Source organism: Haliotis cracherodii, unplaced genomic scaffold (assembly GCF_022045235.1).
Source record: "Haliotis cracherodii isolate W230 unplaced genomic scaffold, xgHalCrac1.p SCAF_26, whole genome shotgun sequence".
NCBI lineage: Eukaryota > Metazoa > Mollusca > Gastropoda > Lepetellida > Haliotidae > Haliotis > Haliotis cracherodii.
Window position 1 is genome coordinate 3,470,454 of NW_027266282.1, and position 23,989 is coordinate 3,494,442.

Below are 23,989 nucleotides of genomic sequence, written 5' to 3' on the forward strand. Positions count from 1 at the left end.
GCATGAGCATACGGAAAAGGAAGTACCGGTAAACAACATGGCTGACACTGTGACAGGTGCGTGGAAAGACATAAACAAAATGTGATTTTTGTAGCTTGCTGTATATGAAAGCGATGACAGCATGTTAGATTTCTGGGGAAGTATTGGCAAGACTGCAGTTTACCAGGCTGATCTTATTGGCTATGCAGGGATAGACGCTACTCCCGTCATCCGAGAATAGGAAATTGAGGGGGACATGTAATTTTATAGAATCCTAGGCCTAATATTTAATTATTTTGCATAAATCACAAGTTTTAAATCAGATGTGGACTAGTTGGAAGTTAGAGATGGTTCTCTGTTGTGAGGATCTCGCTTCATTGATATCACGTTCAACGTCGATCAATCATCCTTTTGCGATCATGCCTCATTGAATCGACACCCCTTTTGCCAGTCACTCCTTTGCGTTCCTGTTGGCTAGGGGATTCAAGTCACTACCATATGAGGAGACTCTGAATTGTTTTGATAGGAGAATTACCTTGAACATCGCAAATAATTACCCAGGCTACTCCAGTCGAATAGCGACGATTAGTTTGTAGTTGCTTGGATACATGTGCATATAACCAACCTAGAATTGCAAATTTCATGAAAAATAATTGCTGCATTTGACTCGGAGGGACACATTTTCGAGCATTTTCTGGAGGCGTACAGATACAACTTCATACCCAATTCCTGTGTAGGCTATACTAAAAAGATGTCGAAATAAGATTTTGAAAGTGTGTCACTGTCAGCATGGCCAGGAGCACAAATCATACTTGGTTTGACAACCGACCAACTATTATAAAAGCGAATGGCCTTATTTATTGTGGCTGCTGTCCAAACTGCATCTCATCTGGTGGACAATTCATCTCATCTGGTGGACAATTCATCATTCTACGGCCAAGCACCGGATCACAACATCAGTTAATGACAGACTGCCCTCTTGATATTCCCGAGCATAAATTATCACACATTTTATGGCACAGTGGACCCCAATTTTCATTCCTAGAATGACGGAAAGTTCTCTTGACTCTCATATTTCTCGATTTATACCAAGGAAAATCCATGTTTAGCGATACACATTATTTCTTGAAAACCACCAACTGTGGCACAGATAACATTACCATGATATAAAGTAATGATAAAACGAGATGACATCACATAATGATAATTGGTAAGGTAGTACTTGGATAAGTTAGTACTAATAGGTAGCATAATATTTTATTGTTTTAAGTGTTTGCAAGGGCTTTCAGCATGTTCAGCATATTCAGTTCACTTATGGAAGTAGCTGTCATTATTTGTTTTAGTTTGAAAACATCTGTGATACCACAATTTTGTAACATTATTTTTCAGGACTGGAGAGTTAGGTACCTACATTATCAGGTATTATCTTGAACCCCCATTTTTGGGCCATTTATATTAATATACACTTGGAATTGATTGAAAATTCTTTAGTTTTAACTTTCAAGTGAATGTTTACAAATATTGCCCGAAAACATAAACATGCCATCAGGGACCCTGAACCAGCATAAAAGGACATGTCATAGTCAAGCTCTGCTTCAGAAACACATGTTAGAAGGGTGTGAAATTAACTTACAAATATTTACATGTTAAAAGCTTAGAAAATGTAAAATGTAATTTTCAGTTATAGTATCTTAACTATAACATATGTAGCATTGTTTATGTTAAAGAAATGTGATGTGTTTTTGATGACCAATTATTGAAAGGTGATTAAAGATGCGTCAAACAGACACCAAGGTACATTCGTAGATTGCTGGAGACGGTCAGTGACAGCCTTGACACAGATTGAGTCGATACTGACGATAGTTTCGATGTGCATTTTTTCGTTTGTTCATTAGGATGGGCCGTAGCGAGGAAATTCGTGAACAATCATGCAGTCAAGCTCTCTTACGTTTCTCAATGTATACTGAAATGCTGAGACCAAGATTAAAAGGTTCTAAATGATCAGAAATAATGCTTATGTATGTTTTCGTGCTAGGGAATTCCCAGGGGTTTCCCCAGGAATGTGGAAGTAGTCCATCAGTGTTTACGTCATTTCAAGAACACGGTCTCGTGAAAAACGTATGAACGTCAAATTGTGTCGTTCATACACTTATGAACGTCAACTTCGCTGTCATGTGATTGACCTCTCTTCCAATGGAAAAGCCGTATATCGTGTAAACGTCAAATTAAAAACTTATTTGACGATATAATATAAGTACACTAGCAGTCTGCAGCAACAACAGTAGTAGTTACAAATACGATGCTTGCTGATCTACCTATGCCCTGCTCATGTGATACTCTTGTGTGACCCTCACCAGCCTCGGTCATCAAGTTTATTTTCATCCTTCTATTATGTACCCTAGACCCACCTCCCTCCGGTGCCTCGTCTCAGATAACACCATTTCCATATTGAAATAAAGTTAAATATGCTTTATTAAGTCTTATGTGAGAAATAAAAGACTCATGGTTTTTGTTTATCTTAAAATACAACACTGCTCCGTCCCTCATGGTTTATTCTCACTGCAGTGTTTTATTGTATGATAAACAATGTCCACTCATGGTTTATTACTTAATTAAATGATTGATTGTTCACACTAGGATGGATAGCATGGGATAGTGTAGGTTTGAACTCCATCTGTCTGAATGTTCATCATGTTTATGGATTCAAAGATGACATTTTGATTTCGTTAAATTCTTTAGTTGAGTTTTTTTTTACAGCTTTATTATTTTTATTTCAAAATGTTGCATTTTTTAATTTAAATTGTCATAAAATATAAACGTCACAAAATGATAAACTTGATGCCAAGTACAAATTATGAATTTTCATAATTTATTAATAAATGATGTTTCTACATGTTCTATGTGAAGTAGACCATGGTAGACAGGCATGTTTTATCATCAGATGGACGTTTGATCAGTGGGGTCAAGGGTGAGAGGGTCATCAGTGCGACTCACCCTGTCCAGTGCTGATAACATACAGCCTTCTTCCACTGTCTGACTGGACTGCTGATGTCAGTGTGGGCCAGTTGGGATTACATGTGGGACACATTCAGCATGTTCATCCTGACACTCGCCATTGCTGGACTGGCTGAATGTAGACAGCACTGGCTGAATGTAGACAGCACGGGCATGGTTAGCTTGGGCAGGCCTCACTGTTGTGTTATTTGTTTAGCAGGATTATTTTGGGTTGAGTGTAGTGATGTGTGGGGTGGCCTTGTGGTTTAGGCGTTCGCTCGTCACGACAGAGTCTCGGGTTCGATTCACCACATGGGTATATTATGTGAAGTCCATTTCTGGTGTCCCCTCCACTATTTTGATACAATATTGCTGAAAGCGATTACTCACTCACTTACTCATAATACTGGTTTATTTGCTATTTATCAAAAGAAGATCAGGGGTATTTTAGTATAATGACCTGTTACTAGGGCTGGGACGAGTCCAAATTTACTACCCGGGTACCAACATCCCTATCACCCAACCCTACCTGGGTACCCGCTGTAGGTCTCAAGAGATAGGTACAAAATGTCAGATTGGGAATAGTTTGACAGTAGCCCTGGCAAAATGTATTTAGATTCACGTACAAAACGATGTGGTCATGCATACACTGAAGTTTTATCTTTGTTCAAACATGTGTAAGTCAGAAGGAATGCGTTCATAGTCATGAAGAAATGAGAACATTAGAGACTTAAAGTTGTTGTGTAACCATGTAGTTATAGTGAATTTTTTGTCATGAAATAATATATCAAGTGACTAACCATGGGTCCAGGTAGTCCTGTGGGTACCCGGGTCCTACTCAGTACCCACCCGACCCGAGTACCCGCGATACCCATCCCAGCCCCACCTTTTACATATTTACACATTTCTACACAATCAATATTTTCTTAATGACCATGACAATTCAGGTATGTGTGGCACCTGTTTGGTGTGTTTGTAATTGTCTGGTTTAGTCATAACTATTTGAGAACAAAGTCAAACTGTACCTGATCTTAGAAGTATATTGTCAATGTGTGATCATGTTCTGCCGCGTGGGACTGCATGCGAGATAGTCGGGAAAGTAAGGCTGATTGTGTGTCAAGTGCAGGGTGTGTACTTTCTAAGTGTACAGTGTACCGCTATTGTGTTTTCTTAAAGCAACAGGTGGGGGGGATCGGGTAGCCTAGTGGTTAAAGCGTTCGCTCGTCACTCTGAAGACCTGGGTTCAATTCCCCACATGGGTACAATGTGTGAAGCTCATTTCTGGTGTCCCCCGCTGTGATATTGCTTGAATATTGCTAAAATCGGCGTAAAACCATACTCACTCACAAAAGCACAGGTGGTTTTGTTCTCGTTATAAGTGTTGTAATGGCTAGACTATATAGTATGTACATACAAACATATTCATTTGATCAATTATTCTTGAAAAATATGTACGGCTGACACTGTGTGCTTTCTGTTGGGAGCTCTGTACCAAAAATACAACTGGTATGGGAAATCTGTAGAACAATAAATTCCACTGGTCTGGCCTTACATGGGAATAGTGACTCTTCAAAACATCTGTTGTCAAACAAAACAATTTAGTATCATATAATATCTGATGTGTCAGTGCAGCCAGTGCCATTCTTCCGTACTAAATTTATTCATGTTTTTAGCATATGTAGCCATAGCAACTAATGGTATTAATGTCAGTCAATGTTTCCACACAAAGGACAGACAGGTCAAGCTGTGACTCTCAGTTACGTAATAGTCTTTTATTGTCTGATGTCAGTGTGCCTACTGTGCCAGACAATAAGGTGTTACTTTAATTATTTAACTTTTAACTTCATATTTCTTTATGTTTATTAATTATGTAAATCCGTATGTACATTTTGTAAACGTATATGTGTAAAGGTAGCTGCATGACAATAATAGGCATACCACAATCAGGACAAAAAGATTGTGTTGGTCTACTACAAGCACATAGATCGGTAAAACTCTGCCAATGAAAATGAGCGACCAGTGAAGATACTTCATCTGTATGTGTGATCTGACTGATGCTTGTTACCATGGTTACCTGACAGAAATCTCTGTTATGCAGTTTCATTATGAATCCTTGGTTAGTGTCTTGTGATACAGCTAACATGTCTGCCATGTGTAGTCAGATGATCACGATGATGTATATATTTATACCCGGCACAGGGACCAACAGCCCTTGAAAGTACTGCTCCAATCCAGATTTTACCAGTTAGCCTCCAGTACATACCCACATGACCAGAGAACAAACACACATCATTGGGTGGTTAGCATGCCGTATCGTGTCGACCTCCCAGTACGACCGTGATTACAATGTACATGTACCTATTCCTATAGAACTGTTATACTTGCTGTTGCTGCTGTCTGTTTGTCATACCACTATGTCAGAATGATGACATCTGATCGGTCCACATGATCTTGATAAAATACGATGTATCCCGCCTCGGAGGAAAATAAATTTCTTAGCAGGAGAATACATCCTTATACCCCGCCACGAGAGAGTCAGGCTGCACACGGATTCCTGAGAGGCAGAATAAATCTCTCACACCCCCTTTATCGACACTTTTTCCGAGTCTGAAAGTCATGTGACAGAGGACAAGTTAACCTCCGCTAAATTGAACAGCTGTTTTCTATCAATTTTAAATTTGTTTAAATTCATTTACAATATCATATTAAAACATGTCGGTAAGATAAATTCGTTGTAGCAGCGTTACTCAGGGTATATGTTGTTTTCTGCCTCCCACTTTAGGTGTATTACCATGAGCTGGAGGTGGATGGTATAAAACCTAACGTGGGATGCATAAAACCACATGTACTCCTCGTGATCCTGCTACAACTTATAATGTCCCTGTGTATGTTGCAGATGCTCCCCCCCAGGTGTCGGAGGCGGTGTGTCAGGGGGTTCTAGATGTGTCCACGCACACATTCACACAGCCAGAGAAGATCATCAAGGGTGCTGGTGACATACCAAGATGGGAGAAGTCACAGGTAGGATCTTGTCTCTCCCCAGTACAGATTGGTCTCCTCCACTTGTAGGATCTAGTCTCTCCCCAGTACAGATTGGCCTCCTTTACTTGTAGGATCTTGTCTCTCCCCAGTACAGATTGGCCTCCTCCACTTGTATGATCTAGTCTCTCCCCGGTACAGATTGGTCTCCTCCACTTGTAGGATCTAGTCTCTCCCCAGTACAGATTGGCCTCCTCCACTTGTAGGATCTTGTCTCTCCCCAGTACAGATTGGCCTCCTCCACTTGTAGGATCTTGTCTCTCCCCAGTACAGATTGGCCTCCTCCACTTGTAGGATCTAGTCTCTCCCCAGTACAGATTGGCCTCCTCCACTTGTATGATCTAGTCTCTACCCGGTACAGATTGGTCTCCTCCACTTGTAGGATCTAGTCTCTCCCCAGTACAGATTGGTCTCCTCCACTTGTAGGATCTAGTATCTCCCCAGTACAGATTGGTCTCCTCCACTTGTAGGATCTTGTCTCTGCTCAGTACAGATTGGTCTCCTCCACTTGTAGGATCTAGTCTCTCCCCAGTACAGATTGGCCTCCTCCACTTGTAGGATCTAGTCTCTCCCCAGTACAGATTGGCCTCCTCCACTTGTAGGATCTAGTCTCTCCCCAGTACAGATTGGCCTCCTCCACTTGTAGGATCTAGTCTCTCCCAAGTACAGATTGGTCTCCTCCACTTGTAGGATCTTGTCTCTCCCCAGTACAGATTGGCCTCCTCCACTTGTAGGATCTAGTCTCTCCCCAGTACAGATTGGCCTCCTCCACTTGTAGGATCTAGTCTCTCCCCAGTACAGATTGGTCTCCTCCACTTGTAGGATCTAGTCTCTCCCCAGTACAGATTGGCCTCCTCCACTTGTAGGATCTTGTCTCTCCCCAGTACAGATTGGCCTCCTCCACTTGTAGGATCTTGTCTCTCCCCAGTACAGATTGGCCTCCTCCACTTGTAGGATCTAGTCTCTCCCCAGTACAGATTGGTCTCCTCCACTTGTAGGATCTAGTCTCTCCCCAGTACAGATTGGTCTCCTCCACTTGTAGGATCTTGTCTCTCCCCAGTACAGATTGGTCTCCTCCACTTGTAGGATCTTGTCTCTCCCCAGTACAGATTGGCCTCCTCCACTTGTAGGATCTTGTCTCTCCCCAGTACAGATTGGCCTCCTCCACTTGTAGGATCTTGTCTCTCCCCAGTACAGATTGGCCTCCTCCACTTGTAGGATCTAGTCTCTCCCCAGTACAGATTGGCCTCCTCCGCTTGTAGGATCTTGTCTCTCCCCAGTACAGATTGGTCTCCTCCACTTGTAGGATCTAGTATCTCCCCAGTACAGTTTGGCCTCCTCCACTTGTAGGATCTAGTCTCTCCCCAGTACAGATTGGCCTCCTCCACTTGTAGGATCTAGTCTCTCCCCAGTACAGATTGGCCTCCTCCACTTGTAGGATCTTGTCTCTCCCCAGTACAGATTGGTCTCCTCCACTTGTAGGATCTAGTATCTCCCCAGTACAGTTTGGCCTCCTCCACTTGTAGGATCTTGTCTCTCCCCAGTACAGATTGGCCTCCTCCACTTGTAGGATCTTGTCTCTCCCCAGTACAGATTGGCCTCCTCCACTTGTAGGATCTAGTCTCCTCTGTATGGATTGGCCTCCTCCACTTGTAGGATCTAGTCTCCTCTGTATGGATTGGCCTCCTCCACTTGTAGGATCTTGTCTCTCCCCAGTACAGATTGGCCTCCTCCACTTGTAGGATCTAGTCTCCTCTGTATGGATTGGCCTCCTCCACTTGTAGGATCTTGTCTCTCCCCAGTACAGATTGGCCTCCTCCACTTGTAGGATCTAGTATCTCCCCAGTACAGATTGGCCTCCTCCACTTGTAGGATCTAGTATCTCCCCAGTACAGATTGGCCTCCTCCACTTGTAGGATCTAGTCTCCTCTGTATGGATTGGCCCCCTTCATGACCTGTGTTTGATACTACACCACGACCTGTGTTTGATACTTCACCACGACCTGTGTTTGATACTACACCATGACCTGTGTTTGATACTACACCACGACCTGTGTTTGATACTACACCACGACCTGTGTTTGATACTACACCATGACCTGTGTTTGATACTTCACCACGACCTGTGTTTGATGCCACACTATGACCTGTGTTTGACTGTTTCAGGCCTACGGTGACCTGATAGGCTTTATTCTGACCCTGAACGAAGCAGTGAAGGGCAAGAAGATATCTGACACATATCCCATCTCCGAGGTGGGTCTATTCATGCTGGCCCTCACAGGCAAGCCTGCCTTTTTATAATTGTGAAAGCATTAGCTGGATAACCTAGCTAGATTTTATAAAGTCTATTCTTGCATTCTTAAATTCTGTCTGATTCCACAAATATGAAATACATACATGAACTGGGAAACACACTATTACGTCTCTTCATATTTGACATTTCTCATTAAAATACTGAACATAACGGTAGTTTTCGGACTTACTTATCATGCTTATTGAAGAGAAAATGTGAAGCCTATGTATCCTTGCTATTGGTATATCTGGAAATGAATGGTTCTCATGTTCACTTGAAGGACTGAAAGCTTGATCATGTTGATATGACACTGTTTCAGCCAATACAGAAAGTGGAGGGTGTTCTTGCCACGCTGTCAGGCTGGATAGACGAGATCCCCCCCGTCGACCAGCCACAGAGGTTTGGCAATAAGGCCTTCAGGGACTTCTTCACCAGGCTGCAGCAGGTACAGTGGAGGTCAGCAGGCCGCAACACAAAGTAGGCCTTTCGTAGTCATAGAATACAAGCATTGTTGGCAAATGTCTGGTGTAAAGTATACAACAAGTCGTTTAGAAACAACCATATCCGATGATGGCCTCCAGTGAAGTTAGGTATTGTTTCTCTTCTGTTTCTTTTCTGCTGCTCTTGTCTTCAACTGAGAGCTGAGAAAGGCAGACCCCTCAATCCCTGCATGAGAGCACTATATTACTTGTTACAGAACTGTGCTAGGCTGTTGACTGAATGTCTCGGGGAGAAGTACACGCCAGCCATAGATGAGCTCAGTGTCTACCTGCTGGAGAGTGTGGGCAACTCCACCAGAATAGACTATGGCACAGGTGAGTCACAGCTACCCCACCAGAATAGACTATGGCACAGGTAAGTCACAGCTACCCCACCAGAATAGACTATGGCACAGGTAAGTCACAGCTACCCCACCAGAATAGACTATGGCACAGGTAAGTCACAGCTACCCCACCAGAATAGACTATGGCACAGGTAAGTCACAGCTACCCCACCAGAATAGACTATGGCACAGGTAAGTCAAAGCTTCACCACCAGAATAGACTATGGATTCATCCTACAGCTGGCTACACGAACATATAGTCCCCAAAATGTGTGAAATGTTGAGCTAAGTATCTTGTCCAAGGTTACGATTAGACAACTCAAGTTATGAACCCAGGTTCATCAGTGTCAAATGAAACAGGTCACTTAACCACAGAGTTATTGCCCCTCGTGAGAGCTATAAAGATCTGTTTTGTATATCTGGGAGGGCTATATAGATCTGTTTTGTATATCTGGGAGGGCTATATAGATCTGTTTTGTATATCTGGGGGTGCTGTACAGATCTGTTTTGTATACCTGGAAGGGCTACATATATATGATTTGTATATCTGGAAGGGCTGTACAGATCTGTTTTGTATATCTGGAAGGGCTATGTATATATGTTTTGTATATCTGGAAGGGCTGTACAGATATGTTTTGTATATCTGGGAGGGCTATGTATATATGTTTTGTATATCTGGGAGGGCTATAGAGATATGTTTTGTATATCTGGGAGGGCTATGTATATATGTTTTGTATATCTGGGAGGGCTATAGAGATATGTTTTGTATATCTGGGAGGGCTATAGAGATATGTTTTGTATATCTGGGAGGGCTATAGAGATATGTTTTGTATAGTGCTGTTTTTGTTCTGTTGCAGGTCATGAGTTGAGTTTTGTAGCGTTCCTGTGCTGCCTGTACAAGATAGGCGTGCTGACAACAGCCGACTATGTAGCAACTGTTCTCCGGGTGTTTGAGAGGTGAGCCACATGTTGCAGTAGGGTGTGATGAAACAACTCCTCGTCTTGTCTGAGGTTCACCCTCATGATCCCTGTTGTGGTCTTTGTGTGTGTTTCAACACGTTATCCAAGCTGTCCACGTTATCCACGTTATCCACGCTATCCACGTCATCCATGTTGTCCATGTTATCCATGCTATCCACGTCATCCATGTTGTCCATGTTATCCATGCTATCCACGTCATCCATGTTGTCCATGTTATCCATGCTATCCACGTCATCCATGTTGTCCATGTTATCCATGCTATCCACGTCATCCATGTTGTCCATGTTATCCATGCTATCCACGTCATCCATGTTGTCCATGTTATCCATGCTATCCACGTCATCCATGTTGTCCATGTTATCCATGCTATCCACGTCATCCATGTTGTCCATGTTATCCATGCTATCCACGTCATCCATGTTGTCCATGTTATCCATGCTATCCACGTCATCCATGCTATCCACGTCATCCATGTTGTCCATGTTATCCATGCTATCCACGTCATCCATGCTATCCACGTCATCCATGTTGTCCATGTTATCCATGCTATCCACGTCATCCATGCTATCCACGTCATCCATGTTGTCCATGTTATCCATGCTATCCACGTTATCCATATTATCCATGGGGCATAGATGGCCTAGTTGTCTAATTCGCTGCTATTCGCTGTGCAGAGTTGCGTCCCTTGGGCACGCCAGAAACCTATGATTGTGGGTTCAAATCCTGATTGCCCTGATTATGTTTCTTGGTTTGTCAGCAAACTCATGCTCATGGGTTTGACCAAAATGGATCACTGCGAGCTTTCCTCACACATTACGCTGACAAGCCATGATGAACTGGAATACTGTTCAAAGTGGCGGTAGACCCAACTCACTGACTGACATGTATATTGTGTACGGCAAAAGTGGATGAGACTGAAGTGAATCAACTATGACATCCTTGCAATGTAACTTGTTATGAAATGTTACAGCACTCTATGACATCAGCAAAGGAATGTTGCTTCACATAAGAAATTGAGGGAAAATAGGAAATTGCGGAAGTTTTTATCCATTTGCTAAAAAATGTGCACAGTAACAGTGAGAAATTATCTTCTGTTCCTGTTGCGTGCCTGCATGCCTGCGTGCTTGCGTACGTGCTTGCATGCTTGCGTGTTTGTCTGTCCCTGTCGTGAGTGTGTGCCTTGTCTTCAGTCTGTCACTGTCACATGTATTTTCCTTGTCTTCTGTCTGTCCCTGTCACATGTATTTTCCTTGCCTTGTCTTCTGTCTCTCCCTGTCACATGTATTTTCCTTGTCTTCTGTCTCTCCCTGTCTCATGTATTTTCCTTGTCGTCTGTCTGTCCCTGTCACATGTATTTTCCCTGCCTTGTCTTCTGTCTGTCCCTGTCACATGTATTTTCCTTGTCTTCTGTCTGTCCCTGTCACATGTATTTTCCTTGTCTTCTGTCTGTCACTGTCACATGTATTTTCCTTGTCTTCTGTCTCTCCCTGTCACATGTATTTTCCTTGTCTTCTGTCTGTCACTGTCACATGTATTTTCCTTGTCTTCTGTCTATCCCTGTCACATGTATTTTCCTTGCCTTGTCTTCTGTCTCTCCCTGTCACATGTATTTTCCTTGTCTTCTGTCTCTCCCTGTCACATGTATTTTCCTTGTCGTCTGTCTGTCCCTGTCACATGTATTTTCCCTGCCTTGTTTTCTGTCTGTCCCTGTCACATGTATTTTCCTTGTCTTCTGTCTGTCCTTGTCACATGTATTTTCCTTGTCTTCTGTCTGTCCCTGTCACATGTATTTTCCTTGACTTGTCTTCTGTCTCTCCCTGTCACATGTATTTTCCTTGCCTTGTCTTCTGTCTCTCCCTGTCACATGTATTTTCCTTGCCTTGTCTTCTGTCTCTCCCTGTCACATGTATTTTCCTTGCCTTGTCTTCTGTCTGTCCCTGTCACATGTATTTTCCTTGTCTTCTGTCTCTCCCTGTCACATGTATTTTCCTTGTCTTCTGTCTGTCCCTGTCACATGTATTTTCCTTGCCTTGTCTTCTGTCTCTCCCTGTCACATGTATTTTCCTTGTCTTCTGTCTGTCCCTGTCACATGTATTTTCCTTGTCTTCTGTCTGTCCCTGTCACATGTATTTTCTTTGCCTTGTCTTCTGTCTGTCCCTGTCACATGTATTTTCCCTGCCTTGTCTTCTGTCTGTCCCTGTCACATGTATTTTCCTTGCCTTGTCTTCTGTCTCTCCCTGTCACATGTATTTTCCTTGTCTTCTGTCTGTCCTTGTCACATGTATTTTCCCTGCCTTGTCTTCTGTCTCTCCCTGTCACATGTATTTTCCTTGTCTTCTGTCTGTCCCTGTCACATGTATTTTCCCTGCCTTGTCTTCTGTCTGTCCCTGTCACATGTATTTTCCTTGTCTTCTGTCTGTCCTTGTCACATGTATTTTCCTTGCCTTGTCTTCTGTCTGTCCCTGTCACATGTATTTTCCTTGTCTTCTGTCTGTCCTTGTCACATGTATTTTCCTTGCCTTGTCTTCTGTCTGTCCCTGTCACATGTATTTTCCTTGTCTTCTGTCTGTCCTTGTCACATGTATTTTCCTTGCCTTGTCTTCTGTCTGTCCCTGTCACATGTATTTTCCTTGCCTTGTCTTCTGTCTGTCCCTGTCACATGTATTTTCCTTGTCTTCTGTCTGTCCTTGTCACATGTATTTTCCTTGCCTTGTCTTCTGTCTGTCCCTGTCACATGTATTTTCCTTGCCTTGTCTTCTGTCTGTCCCTGTCACATGTATTTTCCTTGTCTTCTGTCTGTCCTTGTCACATGTATTTTCCCTGCCTTGTCTTCTGTCTCTCCCTGTCACATGTATTTTCCTTGTCTTCTGTCTGTCCTTGTCACATGTATTTTCCCTGCCTTGTCTTCTGTCTCTCCCTGTCACATGTATTTTCCTTGTCTTCTGTCTGTCCTTGTCACATGTATTTTCCTTGCCTTGTCTTCTGTCTGTCCCTGTCACATGTATTTTCCTTGCCTTGTCTTCTGTCTGTCCCTGTCACATGTATTTTCCTTGTCTTCTGTCTGTCCTTGTCACATGTATTTTCCCTGCCTTGTCTTCTGTCTCTCCCTGTCACATGTATTTTCCTTGTCTTCTGTCTGTCCCTGTCACATGTATTTTCCCTGCCTTGTCTTCTGTCTGTCCCTGTCACATGTATTTTCCTTGCCTTGTCTTCTGTCTGTCCCTGTCACATGTATTTTCCTTGCCTTGTCTTCTGTCTCTCCCTGTCACATGTATTTTCCTTGCCTTGTCTTCTGTCTGTCCCTGTCACATGTATTTTCCTTGTCTTCTGTCTCTCCCTGTCACATGTATTTTCCTTGCCTTGTCTTCTGTCTGTCCCTGTCACATGTATTTTCCTTGTCTTCTGTCTGTCCCTGTCACATGTATTTTCCTTGACTTGTCTTCTGTCTGTCACTGTCACATGTATTTTCCTTGCCTTGTCTTCTGTCTCTCCCTGTCACATGTATTTTCCTTGTCTTCTGTCTCTCCCTGTCACATGTATTTTCCCTGCCTTGTCTTCTGTCTGTCCCTGTCACATGTATTTTCCCTGCCTTGTCTTCTGTCTGTCCCTGTCAGATGTATTTTCCTTGCCTTGTCTTCTGTCTGTCCCTGTCACATATATTTTCCTTGCCTTGTCTTCTGTCTCTCCCTGTCACATGTATTTTCCTTGTCTTCTGTCTGTCCTTGTCACATGTATTTTCCTTGCCTTGTCTTCTGTCTGTCCCTGTCACATGTATTTTCCTTGACTTGTCTTCTGTCTGTCACTGTCACATGTATTTTCCTTGACTTGTCTTCTGTCTCTCCCTGTCACATGTATTTTCCTTGTCTTCTGTCTGTCCTTGTCACATGTATTTTCCTTGCCTTGTCTTCTGTCTGTCCCTGTCACATGTATTTTCCTTGACTTGTCTTCTGTCTGTCACTGTCACATGTATTTTCCTTGACTTGTCTTCTGTCTGTCCCTGTCACATGTATTTTCCTTGTCTTCTGTCTGTCCTTGTCACATGTATTTTCCTTGACTTGTCTTCTGTCTCTCCCTGTCACATGTATTTTCCTTGTCTTCTGTCTGTCCTTGTCACATGTATTTTCCCTGCCTTGTCTTCTGTCTGTCCCTGTCACATGTATTTTCCCTGCCTTGTCTTCTGTCTCTCCCTGTCACATGTATTTTCCTTGTCTTCTGTCTCTCCCTGTCACATGTATTTTCCTTGTCTTCTGTCTGTCCCTGTCGCATGTATTTTCCTTGCCTTGTCTTCTGTCTGTCCCTGTCACATGTATTTTCCTTGTCTTCTGTCTGTCCCTGTCACATGTATTTTCCTTGCCTTGTCTTCTGTCTGTCCCTGTCACATGTATTTTCCTTGTCTTCTGTCTGTCCTTGTCACATGTATTTTCCTTGCCTTGTCTTCTGTCTGTCCCTGTCACATGTATTTTCCTTGCCTTGTCTTCTGTCTGTCCCTGTCACATGTATTTTCCTTGTCTTCTGTCTGTCCTTGTCACATGTATTTTCCCTGCCTTGTCTTCTGTCTCTCCCTGTCACATGTATTTTCCTTGTCTTCTGTCTGTCCCTGTCACATGTATTTTCCCTGCCTTGTCTTCTGTCTGTCCCTGTCACATGTATTTTCCTTGCCTTGTCTTCTGTCTGTCCCTGTCACATGTATTTTCCTTGCCTTGTCTTCTGTCTCTCCCTGTCACATGTATTTTCCTTGCCTTGTCTTCTGTCTGTCCCTGTCACATGTATTTTCCTTGTCTTCTGTCTCTCCCTGTCACATGTATTTTCCTTGCCTTGTCTTCTGTCTGTCCCTGTCACATGTATTTTCCTTGTCTTCTGTCTGTCCCTGTCACATGTATTTTCCTTGACTTGTCTTCTGTCTGTCACTGTCACATGTATTTTCCTTGCCTTGTCTTCTGTCTCTCCCTGTCACATGTATTTTCCTTGTCTTCTGTCTCTCCCTGTCACATGTATTTTCCCTGCCTTGTCTTCTGTCTGTCCCTGTCACATGTATTTTCCCTGCCTTGTCTTCTGTCTGTCCCTGTCAGATGTATTTTCCTTGCCTTGTCTTCTGTCTGTCCCTGTCACATATATTTTCCTTGCCTTGTCTTCTGTCTCTCCCTGTCACATGTATTTTCCTTGTCTTCTGTCTGTCCTTGTCACATGTATTTTCCTTGCCTTGTCTTCTGTCTGTCCCTGTCACATGTATTTTCCTTGACTTGTCTTCTGTCTGTCACTGTCACATGTATTTTCCTTGACTTGTCTTCTGTCTCTCCCTGTCACATGTATTTTCCTTGTCTTCTGTCTGTCCTTGTCACATGTATTTTCCTTGCCTTGTCTTCTGTCTGTCCCTGTCACATGTATTTTCCTTGACTTGTCTTCTGTCTGTCACTGTCACATGTATTTTCCTTGACTTGTCTTCTGTCTGTCCCTGTCACATGTATTTTCCTTGTCTTCTGTCTGTCCTTGTCACATGTATTTTCCTTGACTTGTCTTCTGTCTCTCCCTGTCACATGTATTTTCCTTGTCTTCTGTCTGTCCTTGTCACATGTATTTTCCCTGCCTTGTCTTCTGTCTGTCCCTGTCACATGTATTTTCCCTGCCTTGTCTTCTGTCTCTCCCTGTCACATGTATTTTCCTTGTCTTCTGTCTCTCCCTGTCACATGTATTTTCCTTGTCTTCTGTCTGTCCCTGTCGCATGTATTTTCCTTGCCTTGTCTTCTGTCTGTCCCTGTCACATGTATTTTCCTTGTCTTCTGTCTGTCCCTGTCACATGTATTTTCCTTGCCTTGTCTTCTGTCTCTCCCTGTCACATGTATTTTCCTTGTCTTCTGTCTGTCCTTGTCACATGTATTTTCCCTGCCTTGTCTTCTGTCTGTCCCTGTCACATGTATTTTCCCTGCCTTGTCTTCTGTCTGTCCCTGTCACATGTATTTTCCCTGCCTTGTCTTCTGTCTCTCCCTGTCACGTGTATTTTCCTTGTCTTCTGTCTCTCCCTGTCACATGTATTTTCCTTGTCTTCTGTCTGTCCCTGTCACATGTATTTTCCTTGCCTTGTCTTCTGTCTGTCCTTGTCACATGTATTTTCCTTGCCTTGTCTTCTGTCTGTCACTGTCACATGTATTTTCCTTGCCTTGTCTTCTGTCTCTCCCTGTCACATGTATTTTCCTTGTCTTCTGTCTGTCCTTGTCACATGTATTTTCCTTGCCTTGTCTTCTGTCTGTCCCTGTCACATGTATTTTCCTTGTCTTCTGTCTGTCCTTGTCACATGTATTTTCCTTGCCTTGTCTTCTGGCAGCACATGAAGGTCATTGAGCGTCCTCTGTTCAGGTATATGGAGTTAGTGCGCAAGTTACAGAAGACATACCGTATGGAGCCAGCAGGGAGCCATGGAGTGTGGAGCCTGGATGACTACCAGTTCATACCATTTATATGGGGAAGTTCACAGCTGCTAGGTAAACAGGCAACAGTTTCAGTTTGTAGACTGGAACATAAACTGGTGATAAACTTCAATAAGGCCAAGTGGGTCCGTGTCAGGGGATCATAGCTGAAATGCATCTTCCGGAGAAGGAAGTGTTAACTGACTATGAAAGTCCAGTTTCCATGTTTGCCGAACTAGGCTGGAATTATGGAGTAATATATTCGCAGGACTAATGAGTCCAATCAAAATCGCATAACGAAATTGACATCCGGTTCGTTAACTGCAGTGCAGGCAGATTTAAGTCGGGATTTGCATATCATGTGCACCGCCAACACGACGTCAACATACATTTTCCAAATCTGTTTTTAATCAAGGAGCTCACATGATTGGATGCACTTCGCGAAGTAGGACCCTTTATGTAACAAAATAGATTTTGATTATCAGATTGTCTTGACTGGGCTCCGGCATTTTTTCTTAAGCTAATGCGAATGATATGGGAGGTGGAATCTGATTGGTCAATAGGAGGGACATAGAAGGCCATAACTGATAATAGCCAATGGTGGCACTACGATCGAGCAAAGAAGTTCCAGCCTAGTTCGGCAAGGGTGGAAACTGGGCTTTTACAGTCAGTTAACTCAATTCTTTGGGAAGATGAGCTCAAATGATGAGCGCTATTCCTCAGTAAAATCAGGTTAAGTTTAGTAAGTTTTTCAGATGAAGTAATTGTCAGCACTTTAAAGTACACCATGCTAATTTGGGCTATTTTCAAAGGGGTGGGAGATTTTGGGGGTGGGTTGGATGCACTCATGTGCCCATCCACTGCTGTCTACTTACATACAGGCAACTGACTGCTGTTTCAGGTCACCCAAGGATACAGCCGAAATCTTTCCCCAAGCCAGAAATTAGTGAACACTTTTATAAAGACTTTATGTTTCTAGGATGTATCAAGTATATTAATGAGGTAAGGTTTCAACCAATTCCTTGGAAAGGAGAATTAAACAGTCATCATAGCACTTGAAGTCCATGCTTCCACACCATGGTGTCATGTTGTACACACTGTCGTTAGAGGCAACTAATGGAATCTTGACGTCAGGCTCGCTGACTTGGTTGATGCATGTCATTGTATCCCAATTGCGTGGATCGATGCTCATGATGTCAGTCACTTTATTGTCGGGATCAGACTTGATTATTTACAGACCGCCGTCATAAAGCTGGAATATTGCTGAGTGTGGCGTTAAACAACAAATAAACAAACAAACAAACACATTGCTATTAGCTCCTGAAAGTCAAGTGAGCTTTGTCCCGACACCTCTGTCACCCTCCAGACCGGCTGTCATTGTCTTTTGCATTTTGGACATCTCTTCGGAAGGCCTATGGAGCTGAAACTTTGAATAAATAATCCCAGCTATGGTGTCTCTAAAGCATGCTCGCAGAATTCAGATCCCATTTTAAACATCGCTGTCACAGCAGCCATTTTGAAAATGTCAGTTTTGGCTATACCTCAGGTTCTGCAGGTGTTATGGAATTTGATATGCAGCAACTATGTGGACTTTGGAATAACATACTATACGTTCCTGATCATATTTCGATGTTTCGTCCAGTCAATACCTTTCACTGTCACATTCCCTTGTGTTTCTAGTGTTCAGTATTTTGACAAACAGAGCTGAAACTCTGTATGAATGATCTCAGCTATTGTGATGCTAAAATTAGCTCACAGAATTCTGATGCAATTTTATGACCACCATGGTTGCCATAGAAACCCATTCATGGCTATTAATTGGCCTTCTTTTTACCAAATGTATTTACAATGGCACAGGTGTGATTCGTAGTTTAGTAGTGGGGCCAAACATATATGTTCTATTGTTTTGGACAATATTATCAATTTTACCCCCAAACTATGCAGCATGTATGTCTGTGTGTCTGCATACATTGGGGAGCAGACGCCAAAACCTAGGTGTTTGCCTATGGTTGCCATGGAAATCAGTATTAACTTTGAAAAGAAATGGTCCAAGCAACATTGGAAGAGGCTGTCTCTGGGATGGTCGTGCACCTTGTGATATAGGAGAAGAGACATGGTTGTGTTTGGGGTATATGATCAAAGAGGAGGAGAAATTACATTATGTTGTGTCAGGATAAGTATAATACTGTCAATAATTTTGATTACAGGTTAAAACGGGACCATTTCCTGAACATTCAAACCAGTTATGGAACATCAGTGGTGTAGGCAAGTGGGACAAAGTCAACTCGGGACTAGTAAAGATGTACAAGGCAGAGGTGGGTAGTCAACTCGGGACTAGTAAAGATGTACAAGGCAGAGGTGGGTAGTCAACTCGGGACTAGTAAAGATGTACAAGGCAGAGGTGGGTAGTCAACTCAGACTAGTAAAGATGTACAAGGCAGAGGTGGGTAGTCAACTAGTAAAGATGTACAAGGCAGAGGTGGGTAGTCAACTCGGGACTAGTAAAGATGTACAAGGCAGAGGTGGGTAGTCAACTCGGGACTAGTAAAGATGTACAAGGCAGAGGTGGGTAGTCAACTCGGGACTAGTAAAGATGTACAAGGCAGAGGTGGGTAGTCAACTCGGGACTAGTAAAGATGTACAAGGCAGAGGTGGGTAGTCAACTCAGACTAGTAAAGATGTACAAGGCAGAGGTGGGTAGTCAACTAGTAAAGATGTACAAGGCAGAGGTGGGTAGTCAACTCAGACTAGTAAAGATGTACAAGGCAGAGGTGGGTAGTCAACTCAGACTAGTAAAGATGTACAAGGCAGAGGTGGGTAGTCAACTAGTAAAGATGTACAAGGCAGAGGTGGGTAGTCAACTAGTAAAGATGTACAAGGCAGAGGTGGGTAGTCAACTAGTAAAGATGTACAAGGCAGAGGTGGGTAGTCAACTCAGACTAGTAAAGATGTACAAGGCAGAGGTGGGTAGTCAACTCAGACTAGTAAAGATGTACAAGGCAGAGGTGAGTAGTCAACTCAGACTAGTAAAGATGTACAAGGCAGAGGTGGGTAGTCAACTCAGACTAGTAAAGATGTACAAGGCAGAGGTGGGTAGTCAACTAGTAAAGATGTACAAGGCAGAGGTGGGTAGTCAACTCAGACTAGTAAAGATGTACAAGGCAGAGGTGGGTAGTCAACTCAGACTAGTAAAGATGTACAAGGCAGAGGTGGGTAGTCAACTCAGACTAGTAAAGATGTACAAGGCAGAGGTGGGTAGTCAACTAGTAAAGATGTACAAGGCAGAGGTGGGTAGTCAACTCAGACTAGTAAAGATGTACAAGGCAGAGGTGAGTAGTCAACTCAGACTAGTAAAGATGTACAAGGCAGAGGTGGGTAGTCAACTCAGACTAGTAAAGATGTACAAGGCAGAGGTGGGTAGTCAACTCAGACTAGTAAAGATGTACAAGGCAGAGGTGAGTAGTCAACTCAGACTAGTAAAGATGTACAAGGCAGAGGTGGGTAGTCAACTCGGGACTAGTAAAGATGTACAAGGCAGAGGTGGGTAGTCAACTCAGACTAGTAAAGATGTACAAGGCAGAGGTGGGTAGTCAACTAGTAAAGATGTACAAGGCAGAGGTGGGTAGTCAACTCAGACTAGTAAAGATGTACAAGGCAGAGGTGGGTAGTCAACTCAGACTAGTAAAGATGTACAAGGCAGAGGTGGGTAGTCAACTAGTAAAGATGTACAAGGCAGAGGTGGGTAGTCAACTAGTAAAGATGTACAAGGCAGAGGTGGGTAGTCAACTAGTAAAGATGTACAAGGCAGATGTGGGTAGTCAACTAGTAAAGATGTACAAGGCAGAGGTGGGTAGTCAACTAGTAAAGATGTACAAGGCAGATGTGGGTAGTCAACTCAGACTAGTAAAGATGTACAAGGCAGAGGTGGGTAGTCAACTAGTAAAGATATACAAGGCAGAGGTGGGTAGTCAACTAGTAAAGATGTACAAGGCAGAGGTGGGTAGTCAACTAGTAAAGATATACAAGGCAGAGGTGGGTAGTCAACTCAGACTAGTAAAGATGTACAAGGCAGAGGTGGCACGGCAGAATGATTTTCATATTAATGAATAAATGATTGACATAGCTATATATTTTTATTTTATTTATATATGTCATAGTGATTATGAAAGCATATTTATTCTACATGATACACAATGATACATGTAGAATTATAAAGCAAATTGTAAGACTGCAAGCTGAAAGTCCGGAAAGTGTTGTAGAATGGAATGCATAACTCAGATATCAGTTGGAGTTTTCACTGCACGTGAATACCTATCTGGACAAGAATTTCTTTGACAATTCTAAATTTGTAGCTTTCTGCTTGGCAAAAAGGATACCACATAGATTAAATGATAAATATGATGAGTATTTAAAAGAATCTTTGATGTAGTTGTTTGTAATCCATCATGTCTCTCACACCTGTGGAATTTCAAGAAGCAAAATGAAAAGTGCTAATGAAAAATACTGGTAACTTTTGTATTTTGCAATCACGATAAACAGTCATGTCATGGTTTACATATGGAGTTCTTTTTGAGTATTTGATCATGACAATTGTGAAAGCTGTGTTCCCGCCAACATATATTGACTGGTGAGACTTCACAGCGAGCAATGTCAAATAGTGACACAGGTGTCACACTCTTAGAATATTAAAACACATCAGGCATATTTCTGTACTGCTTCAAGTTTCTTTGTCGATGATTTTAAGGCAGCTTCAGTGAGATGACACTTGTTCTCAAATTGGATGTGATAACTTTAAATGAGTTAACTCCCTTCAGTTGTCAAGCATGATTTACACACCGTGCTGTGTTAAAACCCTGAACCTTATGGATATCTGCCATAAAAAGACATTGCCATCAGTGACTGGGTGGCTGGTGTGGCATGTGTGGCATGCGTGGAAAATCATCCCGCAGAGATCATATCCTTCTTCTGTTGGCAAATGTAGGCAATTTACCCTTCAGGTACTTTGGTCAATCACTATTAAGCATGCTAAATCTAGACAAAGAAAGAAATGCATTCCTTTTCACTGTAACATTTTATTTTACCACAACCAGTAGGTTCAGTTTAACCATTAATGGACATTTTCACCTTGCTGAAGCATAAAGGTTATACATGTATTTCACCACAAGCGGAAGTTCTTATTTCATCTTAAGCAGTAGTGTCAATTTCACATTATGCAGTAGTGTCAATTTCACCTTATGCAGTAGCGTCAATTTCAGCTTATGCAGGAGTGTCAATTTCACCTTATGCCGTAGTGTCAATTAGCTCACAGACTTTGGATTCTATGCAATTGTGATTCTGCCTCTGCAGTACATAATGACGTTGGAGTCTCGCCATCTCATGACTAAGTTTTCACTACAATACTTCGATAGACTATTTTTATCATGACTTCAGTTCACAAAATGTTAATTCAACTCCTCAAAAGGATGGGTTGAGAGTGAGGAAGATCTACATTTTCCATGACAGTGATACAAGTGTATAACACTGGGCAGTTCATTAGTAAATAGACCGCCTCCATGGTCTAGTGGTAGAGTGTCTGCCTGGAGAGAGGAAGGTCCGGAGTTCGATCCCCAGCCACGTCATAACTAAAGACGTTAAAAGAGGGTACTTGTTGTTACCCTGCCTGGCACGTGGCATTAAGGAGCTAAACCAAGGACTGGTCGGTTCGGAGTCAGTATACTGTGTCTGAGTGGAGTATTCATGTTAAACTGCGGCATGGTATCTCTGTGGGCTAGCACCATAAAATCGGCATTAGTCCGGACTAGTACAAGCAGCCACTTGCATGCATGTCAAGTGGAATAGTCTTGAACGCAACAATAAACCCAGTGTCATCTCGCCTCATTAGTATGACACATCCCACTAACTGTTAACAGCTGTTGAGCTTAAATGTCCACATCTGCCACTGACACCAGTGACACAGAGTCACACTCCATGACATGGTCCTCTATTGCAGGTGCTCGCCAAGTTCCCCGTCATTCAACACTTCATGTTTGGCAGCTTATTAACACTTCAACCTGTGACATGAGGCCAGATACAGTTGTCATGGAAATAGGATGGTCACCATAGAAACATGAAGCTCTTGCAAGCAATCAGTGTTTGTGACATTCCATGTATCATGGGTAGATCAATATCATCACTGTGATCAACACAAGGGATGTCCGGTCTCCAAAGATCAATATGGAATGGTTCATGGTTGGTAGGAGTTACCTCCCTTCAACTGTAGTGATGTGATCAGTGCAAACCTGAAGTGGATCCAGTCAAATAACAGACTCTAAACTAACATATTTTCTTGCTGTAAGTTTATACATTATCAGAAATAACTGCCTTCATTTTGTTGTTATCTGTTTGTATTTTGAAATCTTGAATGTCAATAACATGTCAGCCATGCATTAAAAAAATTGAAATTATCCATGAATTGATGTGATTACTAGAGGTTGGAATGTTGTTTCTTTTCACATTAAAATGCTTCAGTTTGTTGTTAAAGTGTTTCAGGGCTACATGCTTCTTGTATTGATACAGCTGGCGTGTCTCTCTGGCTACTGATGCTGGACTGTAGCTGGTCACCCACTGACCATGTAAAAGTCTACTTTAGGCTGTTACAAAGTCATTATTGGAGAGTCATTCCTGTCTCACTACCAAACCTCCCACCTCATGGCATGTCAATGTCACTTCATCCCTACAGAAAATAGCAACAAGTGGCCTTTTCTTCCTTGATGGATGAAACTCACCGTATCTGCAGCTCCGACAAACAAGTTGCTTCATGTGATTTACATACCTCCAGTTTGTTAAGAAAAAAATATAAATGTAAAAAATACAATGCCTCCTCCAATACAATTTGGACAAAAATCTGATAACTAGTTGATTGTTGCCTTGTTAGGTTTATTTTACTGAGCAAGAAATAACGCCAATAACATTCCCCAAGACACATTTTCCCTTTATACTTTATCCCACTTTTGATGTCTGCAACTGTACATCGGTACAGTGAAATACTCTGTACACCAGCGACATTCCTGGTACAGATTTAATGGAATACATTTTGTCTGGCCTCAGAAGAATGGTGTATTTCCTCGGTTGAAAAAGTACTTCTTATTTACGTTTTTTAATGGATAATCTAATTTGAACAGAAATTAGGCAACTTTGTTTTCCTTTTGAGTAAGTACATGGTTGTAGAAGAGACAGATATCAATTGCAAATAATGGTCGGATGATCACTGTAGCTCTGTAGTTGGAGAAAACCCTGGTTACATTATTAAACTGTTCTATTATCTACCCCATGGTTTCAATAGTTAAACTAAGACCTGTTATCCTCAGTTCCCTTCTCTCTCATGCTGACATTAGTTATAAGCTATAATGCTGGTCTGCCGCGGGGTTACAGTCACATCACTGGAACCAACGGACATCTTCATCAGATCCCCATCTGTACCACTCATGATATAAAGATGTT

General features: G+C 42.5%; 1 protein-coding gene and 1 pseudogene across 1 annotated transcript; both read left to right on the top strand.

The window, feature by feature from the left end:
* Positions 1–23: 23 nt before the first annotated feature.
* On the top strand, positions 24–23,530 carry LOC139473002 (serine/threonine-protein phosphatase 2A activator-like). Its single transcript, XM_071255500.1, has 10 exons — positions 24–56; positions 5,870–5,994; positions 8,179–8,265; positions 8,625–8,750; positions 9,003–9,120; positions 9,986–10,085; positions 16,461–16,585; positions 17,412–17,512; positions 18,718–18,825; positions 22,500–23,530. Exons 1-10 carry the CDS (start codon positions 38–40, stop codon positions 22,569–22,571), a joined length of 981 nt encoding a protein of 326 aa, XP_071111601.1. The 5' UTR covers positions 24–37; the 3' UTR covers positions 22,572–23,530.
* Positions 18,897–19,889, top strand: LOC139473069 (uncharacterized; annotated as a pseudogene).
* Positions 23,531–23,989: the final 459 nt, after the last annotated feature.